Source organism: Myodes glareolus, chromosome 4 (assembly GCF_982192425.1).
Source record: "Myodes glareolus chromosome 4, mMyoGla1.1, whole genome shotgun sequence".
Classification (NCBI taxonomy): domain Eukaryota; kingdom Metazoa; phylum Chordata; class Mammalia; order Rodentia; family Cricetidae; genus Myodes; species Myodes glareolus.
Genome location: NC_142029.1, coordinates 101768798 through 101793558, shown reverse-complemented (window position 1 = coordinate 101793558; position 24761 = coordinate 101768798). Strand labels below are relative to the sequence as shown.

Below are 24761 nucleotides of genomic sequence, written 5' to 3'. Positions count from 1 at the left end.
CTCCTGGCTTTTTAACTTCCTGCTTTTTCATGATCATAGTTTCAAAAAACAACTTTTAGTTTGCTGATCTCCTCTATTTCATTTTCTGTTTCACCAATCTGTGCACATTTTCTTCAAATTTGATTATGAGAGACTATTTTGCAATTATTTATCTATATTCCTGACACAGACATTTGAATCAATCAATTTTTGGCTTTGTGCATACATTTTAAAATAAAAGAAAAATAATTATTTTTATAACTACTTTATATCTCCCAGGCTTTTCATGGTGTCCTAGTTCTTTTTGTTCTCTGAATTTTTTAATCCTAGATTCTTGTTTGCTTTTCTTAAAATGTGTTTCTTTATTTTGGATTTACTTCCAATCTTCAATTTTGCTCTTGAGAATTGCTGTATGGCCCTTTGTATGACCAGTTCCATAAGTCAACAAGTATTGAGCACCTGTGTGGCCAGGGATTATTCTAGGTGTTTGAGTTGAACTTGTGAACAAAATAGGCCCCAAATTCATGTTTTCCCGGGTGCATGTTCCATTGTCAATTCTTGAAAAATCAAGTAATAGAAAGAACATTCTTTATCTCTTCAGTTCTCCTGTTCTATCTACAGCTAGCTACTAAATAAAGATTGCTTATTATTCATATCATATATTTCTTTACCCATCATTTGATCATATCATATCAACTTCTAAAGAGTTATGTTAAAAGTCCCTGCTGTGGCTGCAGATTTGTCTGCCTCTTCTGTTTCTAATTACCACCTAGAAGGCAAAGCATCTGGAAGACAAGAAACTGTGCTCAAATTGAGACATATGCTTTATCTCGCAGCCTGTATGGGATGGATCTGGGATCCAAATTTAGTTGCTGTTATACAAGTGTGAACTGTCATATGGTCACTGTCTTTTTACCTAACAGTCTCAAGTGATAACTAGCACAGTAATCTCTTCTCATCCTTTGAGAAATGCCCCTTTCCTGACTCTAGCCACATTAGCAGGTTTGCTGCACTTGAGTCAGAAGCGCATTGTACCCTCGGCTAGATACTGCAGTTCCTGAGGCATACAAGCATCCAGGTTCATGGACCTGTGGCAGACACACTTGTCCTGGCCATCTTGCTTTCTAGGGTGCCAATTCAAGTTATACTGCAGAATTATTACTCTCTAGTAATTGATGAAAATCATTTTACCCTGTGATATAACTCATCTATAGATGTTGTAGATCTCATTATACTCTATAGCTAGTCTACGTAGATCTCCGTTTACTTCTACTTCATTTACAATATCATCAAGCTTCGTGACTGGCCAGGATTATTGTTAGGAGGCATATGAACTCACAAGGGAATAAGCACATGTTCTTTCTGTGAGGATTCAGTGTAGTTTAGGGAAAGCCATGTTGGTAAATGTTCATAGCTCATGGGTGATGAGACCTTGGCGAGTGGTCAGTTCACTTGGTAAAATAAAGTCAGGAAAGGCTTCACAGGAAATGACAGAGATGAATTTTGAAGTAAACACTAATAAAGAAAAGCACATTCTAAAAAAAATATGCAAAGAGAAGAAAGTTGATTTTTTTTCCTACATATTGAATGGTCAAAGTAACTTTTAAAGTATTTTCTCCTTTGGACTTCTACCTGACACACTAGTCAGGGCTTACAAATGACTGAAATTTAAACCATCGCTCCTTCATCAGGTCTTGTCATGTAAAATAAGTTGTAATTGTACATGGATTCTTTCTTTAATAAGCCAGTACAATTGTGTTCCATGATGAATGGAAATACTGGAAAAAATAATAATCATTTTGTGCACGCATGCACCTGTTGATGTATGTATAAACGTGTTTGTAGATAACCGCAGAGGTCAGGGGGCAATGTCAGATGTCTTCCTAAGTTTGTTCTTCACCTCACTTCTGGAGACATGATATTTAATTGAGAACTTCTGGTTTATCTAGACTGACTTATCAGCTCCAGGGTTCCTCCTGTCTCATCATTCCCACAGTGTCAGTGTTTTCTCCTGGAGGTTGTGGATCCTTTGCTTTACAAAACCTTCTCAGTTTCATGAGTTCCCATTTACTGTTTCTCTCAGTGTCTGTATTACTGGGGTTATATTTAGGAAGTGGTCTCCTGTGCCAGTGCATTCCAGTGTACTTTCCACTTTCTCTTCTATGAAGTTCAGTGTGGTTGGTTTTATGTTGAGGTCTTTGATGCATTTGGACTTGAGTTTTGTGCATGGCAATAAATATGGATCTATTTTCATTCTTCTACATGTTGATATCCAGTTATGCCAGCAACATTAGTTGAATATGCTCTTCCTTCCAGTTTACATTTTTTGCTTCTTTATCAAAAATCAGGTGTTTGTAGGTATGTGGATTGATATCTGGGTCTTCGATTTTGTTCCATTGGTCCTCATGTCTATTTTTGTGACAATACCAGGCTGTTTTCAGTACTGTAGTTCTGTAGCAGAGTTTGAAAACAGGAATTGTGATGCCTCCAGAAGTTCCTTTATTTTACAGGACTTTTTGGCTCTCCTAGATTTTTTGCTTTTCCATATGAAGTTGAATATTGTTCTTTCAAGGTCTGTAAAGAATTTTGCTGGGGTTTTGGTGGGCATTGCTCTGAACCTGTAGATTATTTTTGGTAAGATTGCCATTTGTACTATGTTAATTCTACCTACCCAAGAGCATGGGAGATCTTTCCATTTTCTGGTGTCTTCTTCAATTTCTTTCTTCAAAGACTTATAGTTCTTGTTATACAGGTTTGCTTGAGTTTCTCCAAGATATTTTATGTTATTGTGGCTATTGTGAAGGGTGGTGTTTCTCTGATTTCTATCTCAGCCCATTTTTTTCCTCTGTATAGAGGAGGGCTACTGAATAAATACCATTTCTATATAAAGAGATTATCCTCCTGGATATTGGAAGTAGACAAGATTGCCAGGCAAACTTGGGTGCTCGGGGGTGGGGTGGGGTGGAAGTAAGGGGAGATGGTTAGAGAGAAGGGAGAAGGGGAGGATTGGGGATAGCTTCGGGGAATGGGATGGGGGGAGGGAGGAAGGATGGATATGGGAGCAGGGAAGTATATATCTCAACTAAGGGAGCCATTTTAGGGTTTGCAAGAGTCTTGATTCTAGAGGGGTTCCCAGGCCCAAGGAGAGATCCCCAGATTGTTCCCTGGGCAGCAGAGGAGAGGGTGCCTGAACTGGCCTTGGCCCATAACCATACTGATGAATATTTTGCATATCACCATAGAGCCTTCATTTGGCGATGGATGGAGATAGAGACAGAGACACACATTGGAACATTGGACTTAACTCCCTAGGTCCAAATGAGAAGCAGAAGGAGGGAGAACATGAGCAAGGAAGGCAGGATCAGAGGGAACCTTCATCCGACGATGGATGGAGATAGAGACAGAGACCCACATTAGAGCATTGGACTGAGCCCCCAAGGTCCAAATGAGGAGCAGAAGAAGGGAGAACATGAAAAAGGAAGTCAGGACTTCGAGGGGTGCATTCACCCACTGATACAAGGGAACTGATCTAATGAGAGCTCACCAAGGCCAGCTGGACTGGGACTGAGCGAGCATGTGATCAAACCGGATTCTCTGAATGTGGCTGACATGGGGGCTGACTGAGAAGCCATTGATAATGGCACTGGGTCTTGTTTCGTCTGCATGTACTGGCTTTTTGGGATCCTAGTCTGTTTGGAGCTCACCGTCCTAGACCTGGAGGGAGGGGGAAGGAACTTAAACTTCCCACAGGGCAGGAAACCCTGACTGCTCTTAGGGATGGAGAGGGAGGAGGAGAGGGAGTAGGGGGAGTGGGAGGGTATTGGGAGGAGGGGAGGAAGTGGAAATTTATATAAATAAATAAATAAGTAAATTTAAAAAAATAAAAAAGATTAATTTTTAAATTTTTGTTACTCTAGCAAATATGAACTAACACATATCCCATGTTTCTAATTCCAGTACCCAGAAGGCAGAGGCAGACAGCTTGGTCTACATAGCAAGTTCAAAGGCAGCCATAGCTACATAATAAGGCTGTCTCAAAAAAAAAATGTGAACACAGACATTAGGTCTTCTGAGGGCTTTAAAACAATTCCAAATCTCAGTCTGTAACTTTCTGGGATACTGCAGCATTTCAAAATTTGAGAATTTGTTACAGGAGTATATACTAGGAAAAGCCCAAATCATCAGCAATGTGAACTGCATTCAAACTGAACCCAGGAAGATGGTTTTCCTGGACCAGAGGGAGGCTATCAATAAGCAGACACCAGGAGTGGAAAACTGAAGAACAGCAGGGGCCAGGTCACACAGGACATCAGTAAAGCATCACCAAAGGGTGTTCCCAGGCATCTTCTCAGAAGGTTCATTTCTTCTTAAAAATAACTTCACAAGGATTAAAGTTGGTGAAAAGTCAGCATAACAAATAAATGTGGTTAATTTGTTAAATTAAACATTTTCCCCCAAGAATTAAATTTGCATACCACAAAAGAAAAACATACCTAGGTGCCTAAAACATTGATAAAACATTGATATATTGTATTTTAAACAGCATGCCTTCCCTAACAGAACACCAGGCTCCATTGCCATTTATTTGAAAGTCATTTAACAACATTGTGTGTAATTAGTTTGTAGTTAGGGATAATTGAGCATAAAAAAAAATGCTTTGAAATCAAGCCAGTGTCAGGATCGCTTTCTAAAGTTCTTTAAAATAGACAGAGGGAAAGAAGGAAAGAAAAGAGAAAAGAAGGGAGGGAGGAAAGGCGAGAGGAAGGGACGGAGGGAGGGAGATAGGAAGAAAGGGAGGGGGAGGGAAGGGGAGGGACTTCTCAGCTGCCCTATCTGGAATTCATGGGAGGAAATATAAAAGTTAAGTTTCTAGGACCTTCCAGTACCTCCTCTACCCTGGCCAGTGAAAACACACTTGTCCTGACACAGCACTGTGGATTAATTTGCAAACACAATGGAGCTCAAAGGCAGCTCCATGCTTTTTGCACTGAGAATTAGTTTACATGAGGAACATCTAGTTGGGCCCAAGAATATAGAAGGGGGTTGATGACCTAGTACTGATTCACAATGGCCTTCATATAGGGGAGAAGACTGAAGCTTTCCAAGGCAAAAAAAAAGTAATAAAGTGAAAAAACCAAAACTTTCAAATCCCCATACATCACTGAATTTATCTGTTGTTCTCTTAGACAAAGGAATGTTACAAAGGCCAGTTCCATTTCAAGAGATTTTCATTCATCTTCCATTTCCAAAGTAAAAGGGAAGTCTCGGTTTACAGCTTCAAAATCCTTACATGATGCATACCTCCTATCAGTGCTGTTACAAATTTACCTTATTTGCGCCCATTAAATCAAAGTCCCTAAGTGTCAGAGGAACAAAGAAAGTTAGCTCTGGATATAAGGGACTGGTCTTGGTGTAAGCGAACAGGAATAGGAGTGCCATCCAGCGTCAGCCATCCAGCTAGTCTATTCCCATCCACGAGCAAAGACATTCTCAAGCATGGGGCCCTGGACAAAATCAGCCTGACCTAACTGGTGGAAAATGTAAAGAAGGGGTCAAACAAACTATGGAGAAAAATCTGTAAGAAACCCGCAACTTTATAAGCTAATAAAAAATGAAGTGTTTAAGCAGTGATACCTTGTGCGAGTGAATTAAGCTGCTCCTAGAAGCCATAAGGTTATTAGATTGCCTAAATATTTTGGATTATGCCCATTGTGATGATTAGTCCTAACTGTTAATTTGATGCAACCTAGAATTACTGGGGAGATAAGCATCTGGGCATGCCTGTGGGATTACCTTGATTTTGTGTTAACTGATGTGAGAAAACCCATTTTAATTGTGAGCTGGACCGATTCTTTCGGCAGGGAGTCATCATGGGCCATACGAAGTGGAGACAGGAAGCTAAGCATGCACTGGTTCCTCTCTGCTTCTCAACAGTGGATGCAATGTGACCAGCTGCTGTGACTTTCCTGCCATGGTGGACTATAACATAGACTTATAAACCAGAACACATTTCTCCTTTAAATTGCCTTTGTCAGGTATTGCGATCATAGCAGCTAAAATGATCAGTGTTTGTAAGTGTTGGTCAGGAAAGCGTAGATCTGTAATAGGTGATGGTTGCTCTGGAGACTCAAGACTGGTCAATGTGTTAAATGGCACAAGTTGTCCCGTAGACTATCACAGAGGGCCCAGGAAGAACCCAAGAGCTGGAGGAAGGGATGCAGTTTTGGAACATTGCATTCCTAAACTCCAATCAGCAGTGTGAAAGAAATATTACCCATCAACACTGCCATGAGAGGGAATCATAAAGCCATCTTCCCTTGAGATTATAGTTACTGGTTGCTGGCAGGAAGTAGACAATTTTCTTCGATGATCTAGCCATGGATTAAGTTATACATGCTCCTGAATGCAATGCAATGGAACTCTGAGTCCCAATGACAAACACTTGATAAAGAACCGGACAACTGAATGGGAGAGGAAGCGTGGGATCGGGTAAAGATGACAAAATGCAGGGTAAATATGACAAAACACATAGTATACATGTGTGAAAATGTCAGATATGAAAATCCCAGGAGCAAGGGTGAGCTTCCTCCCAACAGGTTGTTGGCCAGCAAGACTTCTGATGTACCCAAAATAAGTCAACTGCCCCAATGCTGGCTGTAGACCGTAGCTAGATGTTAAGACCCCGTTACTGCACACAATACATACTTTGGTTGAAAGGCATGTAGAAATCAAGTTGCAATTGAGCTAGAAGCCTTCTCCTGCAGGCAAGATTTCATGATGCTGGAAGGCACCGAGCAAGCTGTTGGCAGGGAATGGTCCATGCTCCTGTGCACATCCACAGATCCCGTACAGTGCTGACCTTCCGGCCAAGATATGCAGTGGTGCAATAGTGCCATGGCTGTTGAGGATAACTGCTTTCTGAGGAGACTTGAGGCCTATTTCACATGCCTGCAACTGCAAACCTAGTCAAAAGCCATGGCTGGGAAGGACGTAGGCTTTTGTGGGGAAGCTCTTGCTAAAAGATCAGGTAGCTGTCATTCTTCTGAATATGATTATGCCCAGAGCGTAATGCAGTGGTCAGCAAAGTTTCCTTTTGCACTGGTTTGCAGTTCCTACAGACATTCAGAACTGGTAGGTGCTAAGAATAAATGACCAATGAATGCTAAGCCATGAACATGACATCTATGTCCCCCCACTTCCAGGTTCAGTAACATGTGAAACAGGAAGGGGAACAAAGAATGTAAGTGACAGAGGGCGGGTACAATGTGGAAGAGTCTTCTGGGCTTAGCAAGAGCATTGCTCTCTTCAACTCTTGGCATGTGATCACTGTTAAAACCCAGGTAAGACTGGGGCCATCATTTGTCAGAGAGTCGAGAGGGCCCACCTCTCCGATTGCTTCTAGGTAATGGACATTTGCCAGGGGAAGGGGCTCATGAGGTCACACTCATCCCTGAAGATCTTCAGGCAGTTAATAGTCTGACAAGAACTGTTTTTTCCGTCTTTAGCCTCTGGTAAACTGCCCCTGCTCTTCTGAACCTATAAACAACCCTATATAAATACACTGGGTCACACACACATAAAAGACACAAAAGTAGAAAAGGATACTTTGGGAATAAGAAGTGAGCACGGGAGGGGGCAACGGAAGGCAACGGAGGGGTGAAAGTGACCCTAACATATTCATGTACGAAAATGTCACAATGAAAGCCATCATATATAACTACTATATGCTAATAAAATGCAAATCCTGGGGTCCCCATCTTAGACCAACCAAGTGAAAAACTTCTGTGGAAGAGTCACTTCTAGCTTGAAAATTATCATACGAGAACATCACTCTCCACAAGATGTCAGAATCAAAGAACAACTGTGTTAGGAAGTCAGCTCTATATGAGTGAACACAACTAAACTGCCTTCCCTCCAAGTAGGATAAACAACAATGCACAAATATATGGACTATAATTTGAGGAACTTTTATACCAAACTATCTGTGGTGTAATGTGTGGGAAAAGCTATCAACAACTCTGTAATTATACCAACACGTATGTCCCTTGCTGAAAAAGACAATGGAACATATGTTGCTTTGACCACATTCATGATAAAATTATGGATGATTCTAGCACCCAGCATCAGCAATGGGCCCCTTGGTGACTTTCCTTCCCCTTTCAGCGAGGTCTACGAGATGATGGAGAGCAGTCCAGGGCCATCTGAAATGAAAATGTGCATGGTCACAGTCGGGGTGCAAAGGAAAGCAGCAGGCAAAGAAAGCATTTTGCACATTTTTCATGTATTTTTTATTTAACATATATAATACATGTAAACAAGGGGCATAAAATTCATAAAAATACAATACTCCTATGCAGTCATCACTTCATTTCGGACACATCCTTTGATTTTCTCCTTAATGCTATTGGCCTACTTTAACAGCACACATTTTCTGTCAGGCATTTTAGAGGCTTATCTTTTTATGGAAGTATTACCCAGCTTTTTAAAAAATGTCACAATAATAACTATTTCAATTGCCTCCTGTCTTTCCTTACTTTCCTCACACTAAAGCAAAAATATTTGTAAATGCTAAAAATATGCAAAATACTGAGCTTTAATGCTGCATTGTCAGCTACACAGAATCTATTACTGTTCCATGTCGCCATAAAAGTGCTTAAGTCGCAGAGCACCGGCTGCTACTGGAAGTGCTGGAGGCTAAATATGCAGTGGACCCCCAAGGCCTCTGTTCCAAGCTGACTTGCCTAAAATACAAGCAGAGCTTGCTGGTGGAGTTACATTAAGAAATACTGTTACAAAAGGCTTCTGCAGAAAACTAATTTAGACTGCTTTTAATGTTTCCCAGCATGTGAGCTGGTTCTAATAGTATTTTAATGTTTTGTTTCTCTGTACAGAATTTCCAATCATTACACATGAACTTATTATGAAGGGACTTGTTAGAGGGTAAGGATAAAAAAGAACTTCAAAAAGGTGATTTTAAAAAAATCCTAACTGCTGTATATACACACCAGTCACATCAGGGTGCAGAAGGAGTACAGACAAGCAGGTTGTGCATGCCGCCCTCACACCCACGCCTACTCTTTCTCCCCAACCTCAGGAGCCCTCTTTCCACTTCCTCGCAATCCTGCACCATCAAGGAAACACTCCTAACCCACCTATCTCCAGCTGCCTCCCTATTTTCTGAGTTGGTAAAAGCTTATGAAATAAAAAACTGAGCGCCACATGAGGAAGCAGAGTCACAGTGTGCAACACTAGGAATGACAGTCCCTGGGCAGCTCCAGGGCGGGACAACCTGGGAGGCGAGGTGGCTCTGGGGACACTGAGGCCACACTCCTCAGTCTCACGTGCTGTCTTTGCAGGTGACCAACAGGAGCAAGCTAGTGCTTCCCCCAGACAATCTTGTCCTTGGCCTCTGGTAAGAAGGCAGGAAGAGAACAGCTCTTCTGCGGCTGCCAGGAGTGGACACCGGAAACCATCCCTGAGGACTCAGGTCTCAAGGACAATCCACACTGAGGTTAATCAGCCTGTGGTTAATAAAGAGAAGACTGTAATTAAATGTGTAGTCAGCCATGGTCACAATTTGCTTAGAATTTAAAACCTGAAAACCATTTCTTACAACAGTGAAGATCCATGGTTTTGAAGAATCTCATTTCACACAAATTAACTTCTAAGAAACAAAATCTGTGTAAAAATTCAAAGCATGTTTGGAAATTTTTCAAAAAAAAAAAAGAAAGGAAGAAAAATGGGGAAGACTGAACATACTCATTTCTCAAACTGAATCTTTTATTTTAGGCAAATTATAAGGCTTAAGGCTTTGTCTTATCAAAGGCAGGCAATTTTGAAAGCAAAATAGAAAAACTCTTCATTTATCATTATTCATTTACATTTTGACAGAAAAGTTAGTTATGTTTTGTTTTATCTTAATAGCAAAAGAAAAACTACCATATACTATAGTCTACCATAGCTATGTCTCTATATATATTAGGCTCTAGAAGCATCATATTTGGAGTTGTCCAAAATAGCCTTTCTTACAACTGCAATTAATCATGAAAAAATTTTAAGTGAATTAAAGATATTAAAATATAATATCTGATTAATACTAAAAATGAGAAAAATACACATTTACTAATTTTTTAACCAAGAATAAGCACTTGCTAATCAACCTAAAGACAAGATAGCATTTATTTGAAAGCAAAAGCCGATGTGGGAAGAGGCAGATGCCACGTGTCTGGGAACTAAAGGAGCTATTCCTCCCATCATACCCAGGAGTCTGGGCAACAATGGGCAGGAAACACTTGATTCACAAGTGCCATATGGAACAAAAAGAGCACCCAGAAGTGAGAGGAACAGGTGATCCACAGGCCACTGACACCCGGACTAAGAGCTGAGATGGGTTGACAAGACTGGGGTACAGAATCACCCAAGTGTCCAAAGGTAAGACAAGGAGGTAAGAAGCGAGGCTGTGACAGCCCTGCACGGAAAAGCAGGCCCTCCCAGTTCAGAAGGAACTACATTTTCAGATCATCTTTGTCATGACCCATGACACATTTCTACACAGATGGCTTTGTTCACTGTAACACAAATATTTAAATGAAGTACAAGCATATACTCATTTGCATAGCAAATTTTAACAGGTGCACTGAAACAGTAACTAATTGATCTGGTGTAAGTCATTTTACAATCAGAATGACAAATTGACCAAATAAAATGTTTTCCATTTGAAAACAGTTACTTTAAAAGACTTGTAAAGGTTTTGTAATCTGAGTTAAAATGATACACGACTTAGTGGCAAAGCAGTAAAGCCATTACTGATGCGATCTCTGTAGCCGGCGCATGTCGCAGTCATTCTTTGATAACTTCTAGGACTTTGTAAACGCTGTTCTGGAACACTGTGGTGAAGTGAGGCTTGGAATCCTTCCCCAGGATGTTACACAGGGGTGTCTTCCCAGCATTGGCTGGATCCTCCACATCCCAGATTTCAGGCATGCTGCACCCAGGCCTAGAAGAATAAATGCACATGTTACAAGCAACACACGTTATCCAACCACAGACAGCACAGAACACTGCCTATGTGCCTCGTCTCAGTCCAGCTCTCATACTTACATTATATTTTTTAAAATCTTGTAATAGTTATCTATTTTTGTAAGCTGCCATAGCCACCCTTTAGGACAAGGAAAACACAGCAACAGGTGCATAAGGGTAGAACTCCAGAATACATGCGCTCAAGAACTAGCTAAGACAGCTCAGAGCCCTGGAAGCTCTACCTCTGCTACTTGTCAAGAGTGTGTTGTCATGGTTACTTTCCCTCAGTTGGTTCCCACATGTGTAAAGAGGAAGATGCCCATGGTACTGGTTTGCAGTTGGTTCCCACATGTGTAAGGGGAAGATGTCATACATTCGTTTGCAGTTGGTTCCCATGTGTGTAAGGAGGAAGATGTCCATGGTTCTGGTTTGCCATGCAGAATGTGCAGATTGAGGGTAGTTAAGTATCTACAATACCAGGTACAGTGCACAAAAATAATAGTTTTAAAGATGATAAAATTTGCTGAGTTCACAGGGAAGGTGTAGTCAGTATACTCTAAAATAAATCAGTTTAAAAGAAAGGCTTACTGTGATTGTATGAGAGGGGCGATCAAAGAAACTCCCAATCACCCACTCCATGGCTTTAACTGTAGGTGAAAGAGAAAAAATATCTGGAGAGAGAAAAGCACTGGGCTTGGCCAGGGATATCTGTGAGAGGGACAAGAACAGCATGAGAAAGTCTAGAACAGCGGCAGAGCCCGACAGAGCGTAAAGAAGAGAAGCTAAGGGAGGAGGGCCAGGGTGCTAGTGTGGTCTCTGACACGTACAGCAGGGGAGCAGACAGTGCGGGAGCCTGCACGCCCAGCATGGGCCTTGACATCCAACCGTGTGTGCATGACAACACAGCCATGGGTCCCTTCTGACAGACCTGAGGGAAATGACTCCTCTTGGCAGATGGGAACCAGTGTCACAAGTTCCTGAGGAACGCCGGCTTTTTAGACTACTAAAATTCTCCTATAGTCCAGTTTGAACTCATTCTGGATGCATGGACTTCCTGAGACCTACAGTGGTAAGCTTACATCTTAGATAAATGAATAATTAAATCTCAAATACAATGTACTTCTTAACCCCCTCAAAATCAGGGTATTATCGTGTGGCCTTACACATGCAACCCTCTGACCTCAGAGTCCAAGGCTTTGGGTACAGGAACACTGGGACTACCTGTGTGCTACCACGCCCAGCCAGTAACACAGTGTACACAGAACAACACAAGGAGCTGGGCTTGGTGGTGCACACCTTTAGTCCTAGTACTTGGGAGGCAGAGACAAGCAGATCTCTATGAGTTCTAGGTCAGCATAGGTCTAATACTGAGCTCCAGTACAGCCAGGGCTACACAGACAGATCCTGTCACAAAAACAAAAACAAAACCTGGGATAAATAAGATTATCAAGTTATATTTTCCTACATTAAGTCATCCAAATAATTTCAACATTTTAAATCAAAATCAGATTATGGACACAATTGCTATATTCTCATGAAGTTCTTCTATTTTTACTTGCTTTCAAAGGTCTTAAGAAAAAAAAAAAAAGCTAGTGCTGGTGGCACAAGCCTATAATCCAGTCTACCTCTGGGATGAAGCAGGAACATCTCAAGTTCAAGGCTAGCCTGAGCAACTTACTGAGATGATATCTCAAAACAAGAAAATGGAAAAAGTGCTGCCTAAATAGCTTGTGTGAGGCCCTGCATTCACTTCCCAGTATAAACAATAAAAAAGAAAAAGAGAAAAAACAAAATTATAGAAAGTTGACCATGGGTATTTTGTTTGTCAAAGTCTTTTTCTTCCTTCCTCCCTCCCTCCCTCTACCTCTCCCACCCTTCATTTCCTCCCTCCCTCCCTCTACCCCTCCCCTCTATCCCTCCCACTCTTTCTTCCCTCCCTCCTTCCTTCCCTTCTTTTCTCTAACAGGAAGAGAACACTTCTAGGAAATCTAAGCTCTCTTCATTCTTATCCTCTGTGACTTTCCAGTCAAACATTCACCACCTGGCAGGTGCATACACAGCCTCGAATATCACTTCTCAGAGCACTGTTTACAACATCACCATCTAACTATGCTGCTGGAGCTTTGATCCATGTTCCCACTCACATACGATATAGACAGGGCAGTTCTGGGTTGCTTTCGGGGAAATTCGGAACATTACGGGACCCACAACAGTACAATCTGGCTAGTTACTAGATCTCAATAGACAGAGAGCCACTTGCACCTCTTCACAGCTGCTTGTTGTGCCTATGCATTAGGGAAGGACTGTCTCATGGGTGCACACTTTGCTGCCCAGCACCATACTTGCCTAGCTCCCTTTTGTAATTGAAATATTCACTATGTACAATACATAATAATTTTTTACTTTGCTACCATCAGACTAACTGTCAAAGAACCTACCAGTGACAGCCCTCACATAGAGGTCCCTGTGCATCTTTCTGTAATAGCTTCATTAATAATGAATGCTACAAGCATTATTTGTAATAGCCAGAATATAGAAACAACCTAGATGCCCCTCAACCGAAGAATGGATAAAGAAAATAGCACATTTACACATTAGAGTACTACTTAGAGGTGAAAAAAAAATGACATCTTGAAATCTGCATGCAGATGGATGGAACTAGAAAAAAAAATCATGAGTGAGGTAACTCAGAACCAGAAAGATGAACATAGAATGTACTCATTCATAAGTGGATACTAGCTGTAAAGTAAAGGCTATTGAGCCTATAGTTCATGATCCTAGAGAAGCTAAGTAACAAAGTGAACCCTAAGAAAAACATATCTGAAAAGGGGAAATAGACAAGATCGCCTGAGAAAATTGGGATCATGGGGTGGGGGGTGGGGGAGGAGAAGGAGGGCAGAAAGGGAAAATAAGGGGAGAAGGGGAGGGAGAGAAAAACCCGAGGGAACAGGATATTTGAGATGGAGGAAGGACAGAGATGAGAGCAAGGAAAGAGATATTTTGATTGAGGGAGCCATTATGGGGCTGGCAAGAAATCTGGCACTAAAGAAATTCCCAGGAATCCACAAAGATGACCCCAGCTAAGAGCCTAAGAAATAGAGGAGAGGGTTCCTGAACTGGCCTTGCCCTTCAGTCAGACTGATGAATATCTTAAAAATCACCATAGAACCTTCATCCAGCAACTGGTGTAAACAGAGGCAGAGACCTGCATCGGAGCACTGGGGACTGAGCCCCCAAAGTCCAGATGAAGAGCAGGAGGACAGAATATGAGCAAAGAGGTCAAGACCATGATGGGCACACCCACTGAGACAGTCTACCTGAGCTAATAGGAGCTCACCAACTTCAGCCAGACTAAGAAAGAAACAGTATAGGTCCAAACTAGTTTCCCTGAATGTGGCTGACATCTGTAACGGCTGGGGCAGAGTACAGGGCCACTGGCAGTGGCACCAGAATTTATGCGCACTGCTTGTACTGGATTTTTGGGAACTTATTCTCTTTGGATGAATACCTTGCACAGCCTAAATACAGTAGGGAGGGCCTTGGACCTTCCCCAAAGCAATCTGCCTTACCCTCTCTGAGGAGTGGGCGGGGGTGGGGTAGAGGAAATGGGAGGAGGGGAGGGAATGGGAACTGGGATTGGTATGTAAAATGAAAAGAGATAGTTTGTTCTCTTTTAAAAAAATAAATAAAATATAAAAACAAAACAAAACAAAAAAAAAACGGATGCTACAGAGCTGAACACCTAGAACAGCGCTTCTCAACCTATGAGTGTCATAACCCTATGGGGGCTATTGAATGACTACTTCACAGGGTCACCTAAGACCATCAGAAAACACAGATATTTATATTATATTTCTTAATAGTAGTAAAATTATACCCACGAAGTAACAACGAAATAATTTTACGGATGGGTCATCACAACAAGAGGAACTCTACTAAAAGGTAGCAGCATTAGCTAAGTTGAGAACCACGGACCTAGAACAATAAGGCTGGGATTTTGGTTTCCCCCTTAAGCTCACGCACACATCAAAGCTGAACTGTTACCACCCTCGGGGCAGAGGAGAACATGACAACGAAGAGTTCAAATCCTACTCTGGTTTTCCAGAGATCAGCATCCTAGAGAAAAGTGAAGGGGCAGAGCTGGCTTATGAGCCCCATCCGCCTCTGTAGCACCTATGCTTTTATTTGCAAGTCCCCCAGTGACCAGTACCATCTTCCAAGGGCATTTGTAATGCAGGACACAGGGGTGTGTCCATTAACCCTGCATCCCCAGAAGGCAAAATTAGAAACATCAGTTAAGGACAGTTCTGGGCCACGATGAACAACAGAGTAACGTCTGTTATCAAAAGAAAAAACACCAGTGAGAGCCGGCATACGTCCTCTTCAATAGAAGTACTTTAACTTTATTCTAGTTAGAATCAAGGGTAGTGTTCTTTGAAAATGTAAGTTTATAAAAACTCATCTACAATTACCTATTTAAAAATGGGTATTTTTAGTTTAAGGCAACATACACATGCATATCACTTTTTAAAAGTATATTTGTAAAATGAGTAAAAAGGTCTAATTAAAATAATTATGTATAGGATTTTGACTCATACTTTTTGAAATGTTTTATTTGACATGTATTATACCACGCACTACTAACAGAACTCTTACTATGAGCCTACACTAACTTTTCACTCTTTTGATTATAAGCTATTAATTGTATGAAATACTCACTTGGATCTTCTTGTACACCATGACTCTTCTAGAATGTAGTAATTCACTTTTAATTTCATCAACTCCTTCTTCACATCCTCAGCTGCTTTTCGGCTATACATCGAATACACAATTTTTGTTCTGGCTCTTCAAGAAAAAAATAAGTAGGCAAAATTTTTTTCAAGATTAAAAGGATACAATCAACATTATCGGGAAGCAAGAAAGGGGTGGGAACAAGCGCACTCCAGAGCAGGAGGGAGCCAGCACCTTGGAGAAGCCAGGGTGAGATTACAACTGGAAGGCAGACATAGTCTCTAATGCAAGTCACATTTCCAACTCAGTCTCCTTGTGATTCACCTGTTTCCAATTGTCAGCAGACAGGGCTGAGAGCCAACACGCCAGTACTGCTGGAGAGGGGCAAGAGCTCAGCCCACAAATCCCACTTGACTTCTACATTTAAGAAACTCTCACTCTGTGAAGTTGCTTTGGAAATTAGTTCACTGAAATTGATTTTTGAATGAAAAGCGTTTTATTTATAAAATGTATATCCCATCATTACACAAAACACTGCACTAATAGCATCCATCTGATTATTTGGAAAATGAATACTTTATCTCCTCTATAAAGTATATTGACATTAAATCTTCACCTCTTCTAGGAGGATACAAGGCATCATTTATGGGAAAAACAAGCCTTATGCCATCAAAAAATATCTAAACTCATCACAGCAAACAGCTTCATGACAGCAGAGCAGAAACCCCACCGAATGACTCCTCCAGCGGACTCCTCAGATTTCAAGAGAAAAGCCTGTACGGAGTCAGCGTCACTAAAAGCCTCACACCGGAGTGTCAGACAAAGCGGAGGATGGCATGAGGGGGCCTGGCTTTCTTGGACAACTGCTCAGATTGCTTTTCTTTCTGCTGAATAGGAAACAGCACAAAGACAACAGCTTTACTGGGGCCTCAAGGGCTTTAGCCCAGCTGTCTGATTTCAGCATCTTCTTCCCTCCCCATGAACAACTCTGAAATGACCCTGTTGACCCCGTCTGCTGTGAAGCACTCCGCTTTGGTGGGTTCCTCACTCACTATCTGGATGAAGCCCTTTCCCCATGCACCTGTGCACTAACCTCAGACCTGCATCTTCATAATGTGGGTGGTTCACCACAGGCCGGAGAGCAGAGAGTTTCACACTTGCCATGGTGGGCATGGCGCCTGCAAACACTGCATCTGGAAGCAATGGCATGGTCTCAGCATCACACTGGGCAGCACCAGCAGGGGTTTCCATCAGGGTAGCAAAAATATTTTGCACATAATACAGCTGGCTGGGGCCCAGGGAGGTTCATATGTTAAAGATTCAACACCAGCAGCAGAATGAAACCAGGAGGCTGACAGAGTACAGATCTGCAGCCAGGCTTGGGGAACACGTTATCAGCACTGAGGTGCGCTCAGCACCTTCCCTTTCTTTCCCTTTCCTTTTCTAGTACATTGGATAACAGTATCCAACTGACTGAAAAGTTTGAAAGACACTTTAAGAGTCAATCACTTCATAATGGGACAATAAGTTTCCATAGGGACACATGGATTAAACAGCAAGAGGGAATGGGAAGGCTAATATTGAAATTATATTAAGGAAGGAAACATAACAAAATTATGCTAAATAACTTTGGAAAACTTTTATAGATTTAAATTTCTGGAAACGGCAAAATAAATTACTAAGGTTATACAGCATCCCTGCAAGTCATGTAGCCAGTAGTGACAGCTCCTTTAAATCCCGGGGAGGATTTTGTGGTGACTAAAATTATGGAGGAAAAAGAATCCTAGCGAGATCAAAAGCAACAGGGTGCTCTTGTTCTTTTTACCTGGCTTTGTGCTGTATCTGATCCATTCTATGAGCTCTTCTTGAGGTAAATTGCTGAACTCCCCTACAATGTTCCACTGGGTTTGTAGGTTTGCTGAACCTTGAATCGACATTGCTGCTAACACAGCGAACACAACAGTACCAGGGTGAACTTTGCCAAAGAGCCACCCAAAGAGCTGAAATTAAAGAGAAACACTGGTCACTGGCAGTGCAAAGCAGTGTGTTCCAGTAAGAAATCCATCCTGAGGAAGAAGTCAACCTCTGCTGTGGTCCCACGGACGGACTGTTTAAAATATAATGCTATGATCATGGCTGTGGGAGGGGCCCGAGGTTAGAAAACAACCTCTATGGAGTCAATTCTCTCCTTCCACCTTAGGTGAATTCCTGGGACTGAGCTCAGGCCACTGTGCTGGCGTCAACACCTTTACCCCCTGCATCGTCTTGCTTCAGCATCTGAACAAGTCCACCCAAGAGGGACACAGCTTCAGAAACGCTGCAGAAGAGCCAGGTCACCTGCTTCATTTACAAGGTCCAGTCAAAGAAAAATGAGCGCCCGTTTATAAGTGCGTTCTAGGACAGGCCAGAGACACAGCTCAGGAGCCTGCATTTGGTCTCCAGCACCACAGCAGGAGGAAGCTTAAGCCAGTGCAGAGTCCTAAGTTTGGAACATGGTGCAGAGATTGCTACCTGTCCCATTAGTGTGATGGGAGTCAAGATGGAGGACCTGCCACCAACTTCCTTTCCTGTCCCAACCCACCCTTAAGGGAGGACAATGAGGGAGCTGGGCCCTCTCTAACAGTTCACACTTGGTGATGGGAGCCTGGAGCCCACAAAGCAATGCACAATAAGCAACTGCGCAGCCCACGGCTCCTTTCCTCGGGCATCTCAAGCAACTGCGCTGCCCACTGCCCTTTCCTCGGGCATCTCAAGCAACTGCGCTGCCCACTGGCCTTTCCTCGGGCATCTCAAGCTTCTGGGGAGCAGGCACACAGTTTGATTTTTCTGAGCTGGTGCTGAGTAAACGCTCATTGCAGGTAACATAGCTGATGCTTCTGCACCGCCCCTTTGCTGACTGACTGATGGGACAGCAGCACCACCAAGGAACAAACATCTCTACCCACAATTATATGACAAATAGTGAATTACACACGGAATAGTCAAGGATGATTAAACTTCAGAGCAAAATCAGGTACGTCCATACAAATGTATACACAACAAAAAACATTCTAAAACTTGATTCTGAATAAAACAATATAATTTGAAACATAACTTGAAATCCAGTTTTAGAAATTCTGTGATATAAAGATTTAAAAACTCCCTAGAGTTGAGCTGCAGTGAGAACGGATGAAGCCAGGCCACACTGATGTGCACTTGTTGGCCAAAGACCGTGTCACAGGGAGAAGAGCTGACATGAGCAGCTTGGCCATTAGGTCAGGAAGCTGCGACAGAACCAGAGAGCTCAAGGGGGTTGGGAGCTACAGAAGCCCTTCAGCCAGCACTCTCTGGGGACCTGAGTAGCTAAGGCTGGGCTAGAACTCACCATCACCACACGTTACCTGTCTGGAGCAGATCAAGGATGCCATGACACACATGTGTGGAGTCAGGAAGAGCTTCAGTCTCATGATCAGAACCCCGAGGGCTGTGTATGCCAACAGTTGCAGAGCGTGGTAAACCAACTGAAGAGAGGGAAGACAAGGGCTCATTTCTACCACTTGCCAAATTAGGAACATACGGTTAATCTGGACACGCAGAAATGGTTTCTTAAATGATTCTTCCTATGTGATATCTTTATTAATTCTTTGAGAATTTCAAAGAAAGTATTTTGAACACAATCATTCTCGATATTTCCCCTAGGTCCTTTCATCTACATAACCAAACTCTCCATACCTTAACTTTGTGTTCTCCTTTAAATAAACAAACAACAACAACAACAAAAAACCCATAGTCCATTTATGCTTCCCATACATACACACATCCTCCCCTCCCCCTCCCTCCTCCACCCCCTCATGGGTTGGAGACCATCCACTGGAGCACTGTGGACCTATTAAATCTTCAAAGAAAACTGATCCTCTCTCCCTTAAAAGCCACCAACTGTCAATAGCTCCTCAGTTAGGGGTGAAGGCTCATAAGTCCCACCAGTCCGTGCAAGAATGCAGACTGAAGACTGTTTTGTGCAGGTGACCATGCTGCTGTGAGGTCATGAGTGTGACAGTCCTATCATCTCCAGAAGCAGGTCCAGTCCTCCTTGACCCCTGAATCTTACATCCCTATCCCCCATCTTGGGAGCTGGGCTTGGTAGGGGGAAGGGCCATACAGACACCACATGAAGGGCTGAGCACTCTCCTGATATTTAGTCTCTGCACTTTGGTGAGAATTGAGACCTGCCTCAATCTATGGGCATAGGACACTGTTAAAATGTGCTTGCAGGTGGCACCATTTTAACAACCTGGATTGCGAGCCACTGAGTCTGGCATTTGTGCATCTGTGCTCATAGTCCAGCCTGCAGTTAATACAGCCGGATTTCTGGATCCACCTTGTTTCTGCCATCAGACCAAGGCACGGAAGTGGTCAGGGGAATGAAGGTCACTGCCACTCAGCCACAGTACTCTGTCCTGGACTGTGTGGAAGCTGCTCAACTCAGGAAGGTGAGAACAGGAGACAGCCACACCTCTGAAGCTTCAGGACAAGCTGGGTGGAAAAAATGTGTCACTCCACCAAGCAAGGACACCTCGTGCTTGTGCCTCACTGGGCTCCAGAAACTGCTATTACTGTAAGGCTTACTCACAGACCAAAGTCTCTATCATTTCAGCAAAAGAGGTACCCAATCAGCCTATAACATTCCCACAAAAAAAGTAAGATAAATTAATGATAAATGCCAATAAACCTAGATACTAGCTCTGCAAAACAAAGTCCAAATATATATAAAAATAAGTCTTAGTAATGTTAAATATTTACCTCTCCGTGATCAAATTGGTGTTTTCTGAAATGGGAAAAAAACCGACTCATTACTGAGGCACTCACTCCCTTTATTTGTATTTATCTACAAATTTTAACAACTTCTATGATATTCCTCCCACACATATATAAGTAAATCAAAATAACTAAAAGTTTTATCCCAATACTAGTATACAGCCAAGTAAGACAGTTTATTTGAAAATGACAATGTATGTCTAACTGGGTACACATTTACTATGGCAATAATCATATGGTGTACACAGCAGCTCACTTGAGGCGTTAAGTGAAGGATTCTCCTCAGACTCAGCCCATGCACCTGCTTTATCCTTTGGTGAATCCTGAGCTCTTTGTGCTAGTGCTGCACCAGAGATGGCAGGGCCATGATAGTCGCATGTCCAGTCTTCTCAGGCAGACAACAAATCTTGGCTTTGCTTGAACGTTCTCCTTTTTTTTTTTCCTGGATATGTGCTTAGAGACTGACAAGTCCCACCCTCATCTTTCCCTGCCCATCATCAATTCCCACGGTAGCAAGAAAAGCAGCTACAGAAAGGGCCAGTCAGCCACCTACTCCTTTGCTTCAAAGTCTAAAACGGATGAGGTCCCTCCCCAATGCTAGCTCTCAATTCATCATCTGCAGCGCTCCTCCAGGGCCCTACTTCTCTCCCCACACAGCTACCTCTTCCTTGTTCTCTCCTGATCACAGTGACCTGGTCACAGGCTAACTGACCCTTCAAGCCACCAGGAGAGCTTGTATCCTACACCAGTACCCACCCCATGGTCATACCTATCCCATTGCCCTTCTCAGAGGAGACAGAATTTACACTTGTATTTTGCAGATCACCACACTTGACCTTCCCCATTAAAATGAGACCCACAAGAGACCAGGGTATGGATCTATCCATCCACCTATTCAAGTTCCTTGAGTACCGAACACTCAGGAGATAGAGGGGCGACAAAACAAAACAAAACAATCCTTATACTCTCAGTTTACGTATAAGTCAAAGGGAAAACAAGGGGTGGGGATAAGACTCTGTCTCACAGTGAGCAGAACTGTAGAGAACACGCAGACATGAGCACCCAGAGAGGCACCTGCTCCGTAGGCTCATCACCCCTGAGTGATATCTGAGTGGGCTCTGATGTGGGAGAGACCGAGGGGCCCAGTGGGCAAAAAGCAGACAGATCAAAAAGTCCAGCGTAGGGAGGTTCTGCTGGGCCAGCCGTGAAGACAGGGTGCTTGGCGAGGAGAGAAGACAAAGATTAAGAGATGTGAGGTGAGGGGTTAGAGGCAGAGTCAGGGAGGCATTCAGTAGGCAGTCATCTAGGGAGGCAATCGTGATAGGGAGGGAAGTGTGGGAAGAGACAACCAAAGTCTGGATAGAATTCTAAATATAATGACAAGATCTGCATACTGTTAGGATATGGACCTACGAGCAGAACCAAAGCTTACGGTTTCTAAGACAAGACGCTGAGGGATGGAGGGGCTGATAGGAAAGACAGGACTGGAAACTTTCTGACAGAGAGAACTCAGAGCTGCTCCCAAAGCTTGAACACAGATGGACATCTGTACCAGTGATCATCCTCCTCAGCCTAGGCAGAATACAGCCTCACTTGGGAATCTAGTCTCAAAAGATGTGGATGCAAAGATTTCAACAAATGCACTGGTCAAGTGTGAAGAGGTGGAATGTCCCTTCTTCATTCATTCCAAGCAAAAACTCACTCTCCATTTCCTGAGCACCCCCACAGTATTAACAGGCTACAGTCGCCCCACAGATGGCAAGGAAGCCAAGCCTGCACCCAGGATGACCTCCAGGCTGAGGCAGTTTTTCCATGGGCCACGGCTACTCTCCTCTATCTTCAGGGACTTGAACAGAACACTTAATGGTGATCACATTCAAATTAAAACGTACCTCTTTCTCTGCCCTGCTCTATTTTATAATGGCATGACTTTTGTTCTCATGCAAAATGAAATGTCAACATGCCATTCCCTTTTCTACAAGAGAGCTTCAACCCTACTGAACTGAAAACCCACGAAGCTTAGGTTTTCTGCAATTCCCTCTGTAGTAAAGCTATTCTTCGTGAAGCAGTTCTAGTTTTCTATGAACAGTTTTACTTTCCTTTTCCAGAGATGTACATTATGGTTCTAACTTTGAGGCTTCTATAAACGCTTCTAAAAAATTACCTCAGATGAATAGACATTTTGACATTCTATACTAGAAACATTTCCCCTTTCCCGCCTATCCACGCAGGGACAAGCAAGGCACAGTTATAGCCAACTATTTCTAAATGACACAAAAGACTCTCCCGTGTGTTAGCAGAGCTCTGGAGCTAAGGGAATGGTGGAAAGGGGAGGGTACTCAAGTTATAAAAGAAAATGCACGTGCGCGCGCGCACACACACACACACACATACACACAGCTTAACAGCATAGCTGTCATATATGTATATTGTTTGGCTTTTGAAAAAAGAACAAGATATATGATGGAATACCCTCATAAAGATGGTAAAACACTTCACTTTATACCTGGACCATAATTTCATTCTGTCATTCTGTACTAATACATATTTTGACCGTGCTAACTTTCCCCATAACATGTAACACCACGCTAAGCATCCTTTGACCACTGTCTCCACTCATGTGAACACTTCCACAGCATCTAGCTGTACTCGGGGAACTGCTGACTTGGAGAGCAGGTGCACTGTATAGCTTCCTGCCACAGCCAACTATAGCTCATTTCTCCCAGCTATGCAAGCACTGGACATTAGCAATCATTACTAACCTGGTAAGTAGAAAGACTTTCATTTTGCTCAAAATGTCTCCATCACCAAGACTGCAGGTCTTTCTGAGCCTCTAGGTGTCAGATGTAAATACTCACCCTTTCAACTACTATTCTGTCCCATTGGCTATGAAAAGAGCCAGGCTGCAGGGACTGCAGGAAACCAATTATGGGCAAAGGGTTCAACTCCTGCAAACCCCAGAGTCAGGGACAACTTACCATGGTTAAAGTGCACAAGAAGCTCCTAGGGGCATAAATGTGGTGGAGAGGGAAAAGGTAAATTTACACTTCTTTTGGTTCCCTTTTCTGTGTCTTCTATTCATTTTTTAGTGTGTCTGAACACTTTCCTATTAATTTTTCGAGGTCTTTATATGTCCTTGGCAGTCATGAATCCTGAGTAACATATCATGCATATTTGCTGTAACTGTCTTTTCTCTTTCATAATGTTTCTAGCAACGTCTATCAAACAAGTACTTCTGGTTGATGACGTCAACCTTGTCAGTATATAAGTGCTGGATCCTGCTGAAAAGACCTGTCACCTTTTTAATTACAAGTACACTCTCTTTGTCAATTTCTAGGTACATTTGGTTACTTATGTTTCAAAATTGCTTCGTAGGAAAGTTGATTTTAAAAAAATGAGGAATGGATCTAGTTTTATATTTCCCTGTTTATTTCTCAAATATGGGACTCTATTGGCCTCCATACAGAATAATCAATTTTCTCTGCTGAACTGGCAAAGTCATGTCCCCCTAGGAAAGAGGATGTGGGTGTCACGGTCAGACTTCTCTGGGTGAGCTCTGACGAGTGCACATAGAGAGGAAGGGGAATGGTGCCAATGGAAAACACCCACGTATGAAGGGTAAAACATGTAAGCACACAAGTAAATACTACAATAAACAGTCAATAAATGGAAGTAAGAAAATTAAGTGCATATTTACCTTAGATGTGTCTGTTGTTTAGCTATGACACCCCAAATATCACTAATAATCTGAAAATGGATTTTAAAGACTTTAGAAAAGCTGTTACAAAGAAAACAGACATCAAGACTCTTAATATAAATGTAAGAAGTATGGAGATAAGAGACAACTCAGAAAATAATAATTTCAACATTATCTGTACTACCACAGTTTTTGATGGTGACACTTTAAGCATCTTGTTAGGAAAATTACAATACCCCATTGAGGATGAGGGCAATAGGTTCCGAAGGATGAAATGACCTTGAGGGGACAAACATTGGGAAGCATTGCTGGCCCTGACGCGCCTGCTCCGTCCCCAACATGGAGGTGGTGGAACTGCCTCCCTGAATCAGACACAGAACTGTAGAAGTAACTCAGACACAGCAGCTAGCACACGCCCTAGTTAAACCCTTGAGGGAACCACTGGGCTGCTGCCCAGGCTCTAATACTCTCCTGATTGGTCTTAGCATTTCAGGTCAAAAATCTTATCAACGATCATATTTCCAAGGTACCAAAAGGAACA

The 24761-nt window shown here is 42.6% G+C and overlaps 1 protein-coding gene across 2 annotated transcripts in view; it reads right to left on the bottom strand.

Annotated features, from left to right (window-relative positions):
* Window positions 1-8243: 8243 nt before the first annotated feature.
* Dpy19l1 (dpy-19 like C-mannosyltransferase 1) overlaps window positions 8244-24761 on the bottom strand; it is a 94741-nt gene continuing 78223 nt past the window's right edge. Inside the window, exons 16-23 of one of the 2 annotated variants that reach the window (XM_085689802.2) lie at window positions 24221-24270; window positions 20509-20533; window positions 19110-19229; window positions 17555-17729; window positions 16823-16922; window positions 15718-15843; window positions 10786-10975; window positions 8244-9500 (exon numbers count right to left, since the gene is read on the bottom strand). In XM_085689802.2, the coding sequence (XP_085545928.1) occupies window positions 10819-10975; window positions 15718-15843; window positions 16823-16922; window positions 17555-17729; window positions 19110-19229; window positions 20509-20533; window positions 24221-24270 (753 nt within the window). In that variant the 3' untranslated portion in view covers window positions 8244-9500; window positions 10786-10818. Of the gene's footprint in view, window positions 10976-15717; window positions 15844-16822; window positions 16923-17554; window positions 17730-19109; window positions 19230-20508; window positions 20534-24220; window positions 24271-24761 lie in introns of both variants that reach the window. The other variant, XM_085689801.2, reaches the window with a different exon arrangement.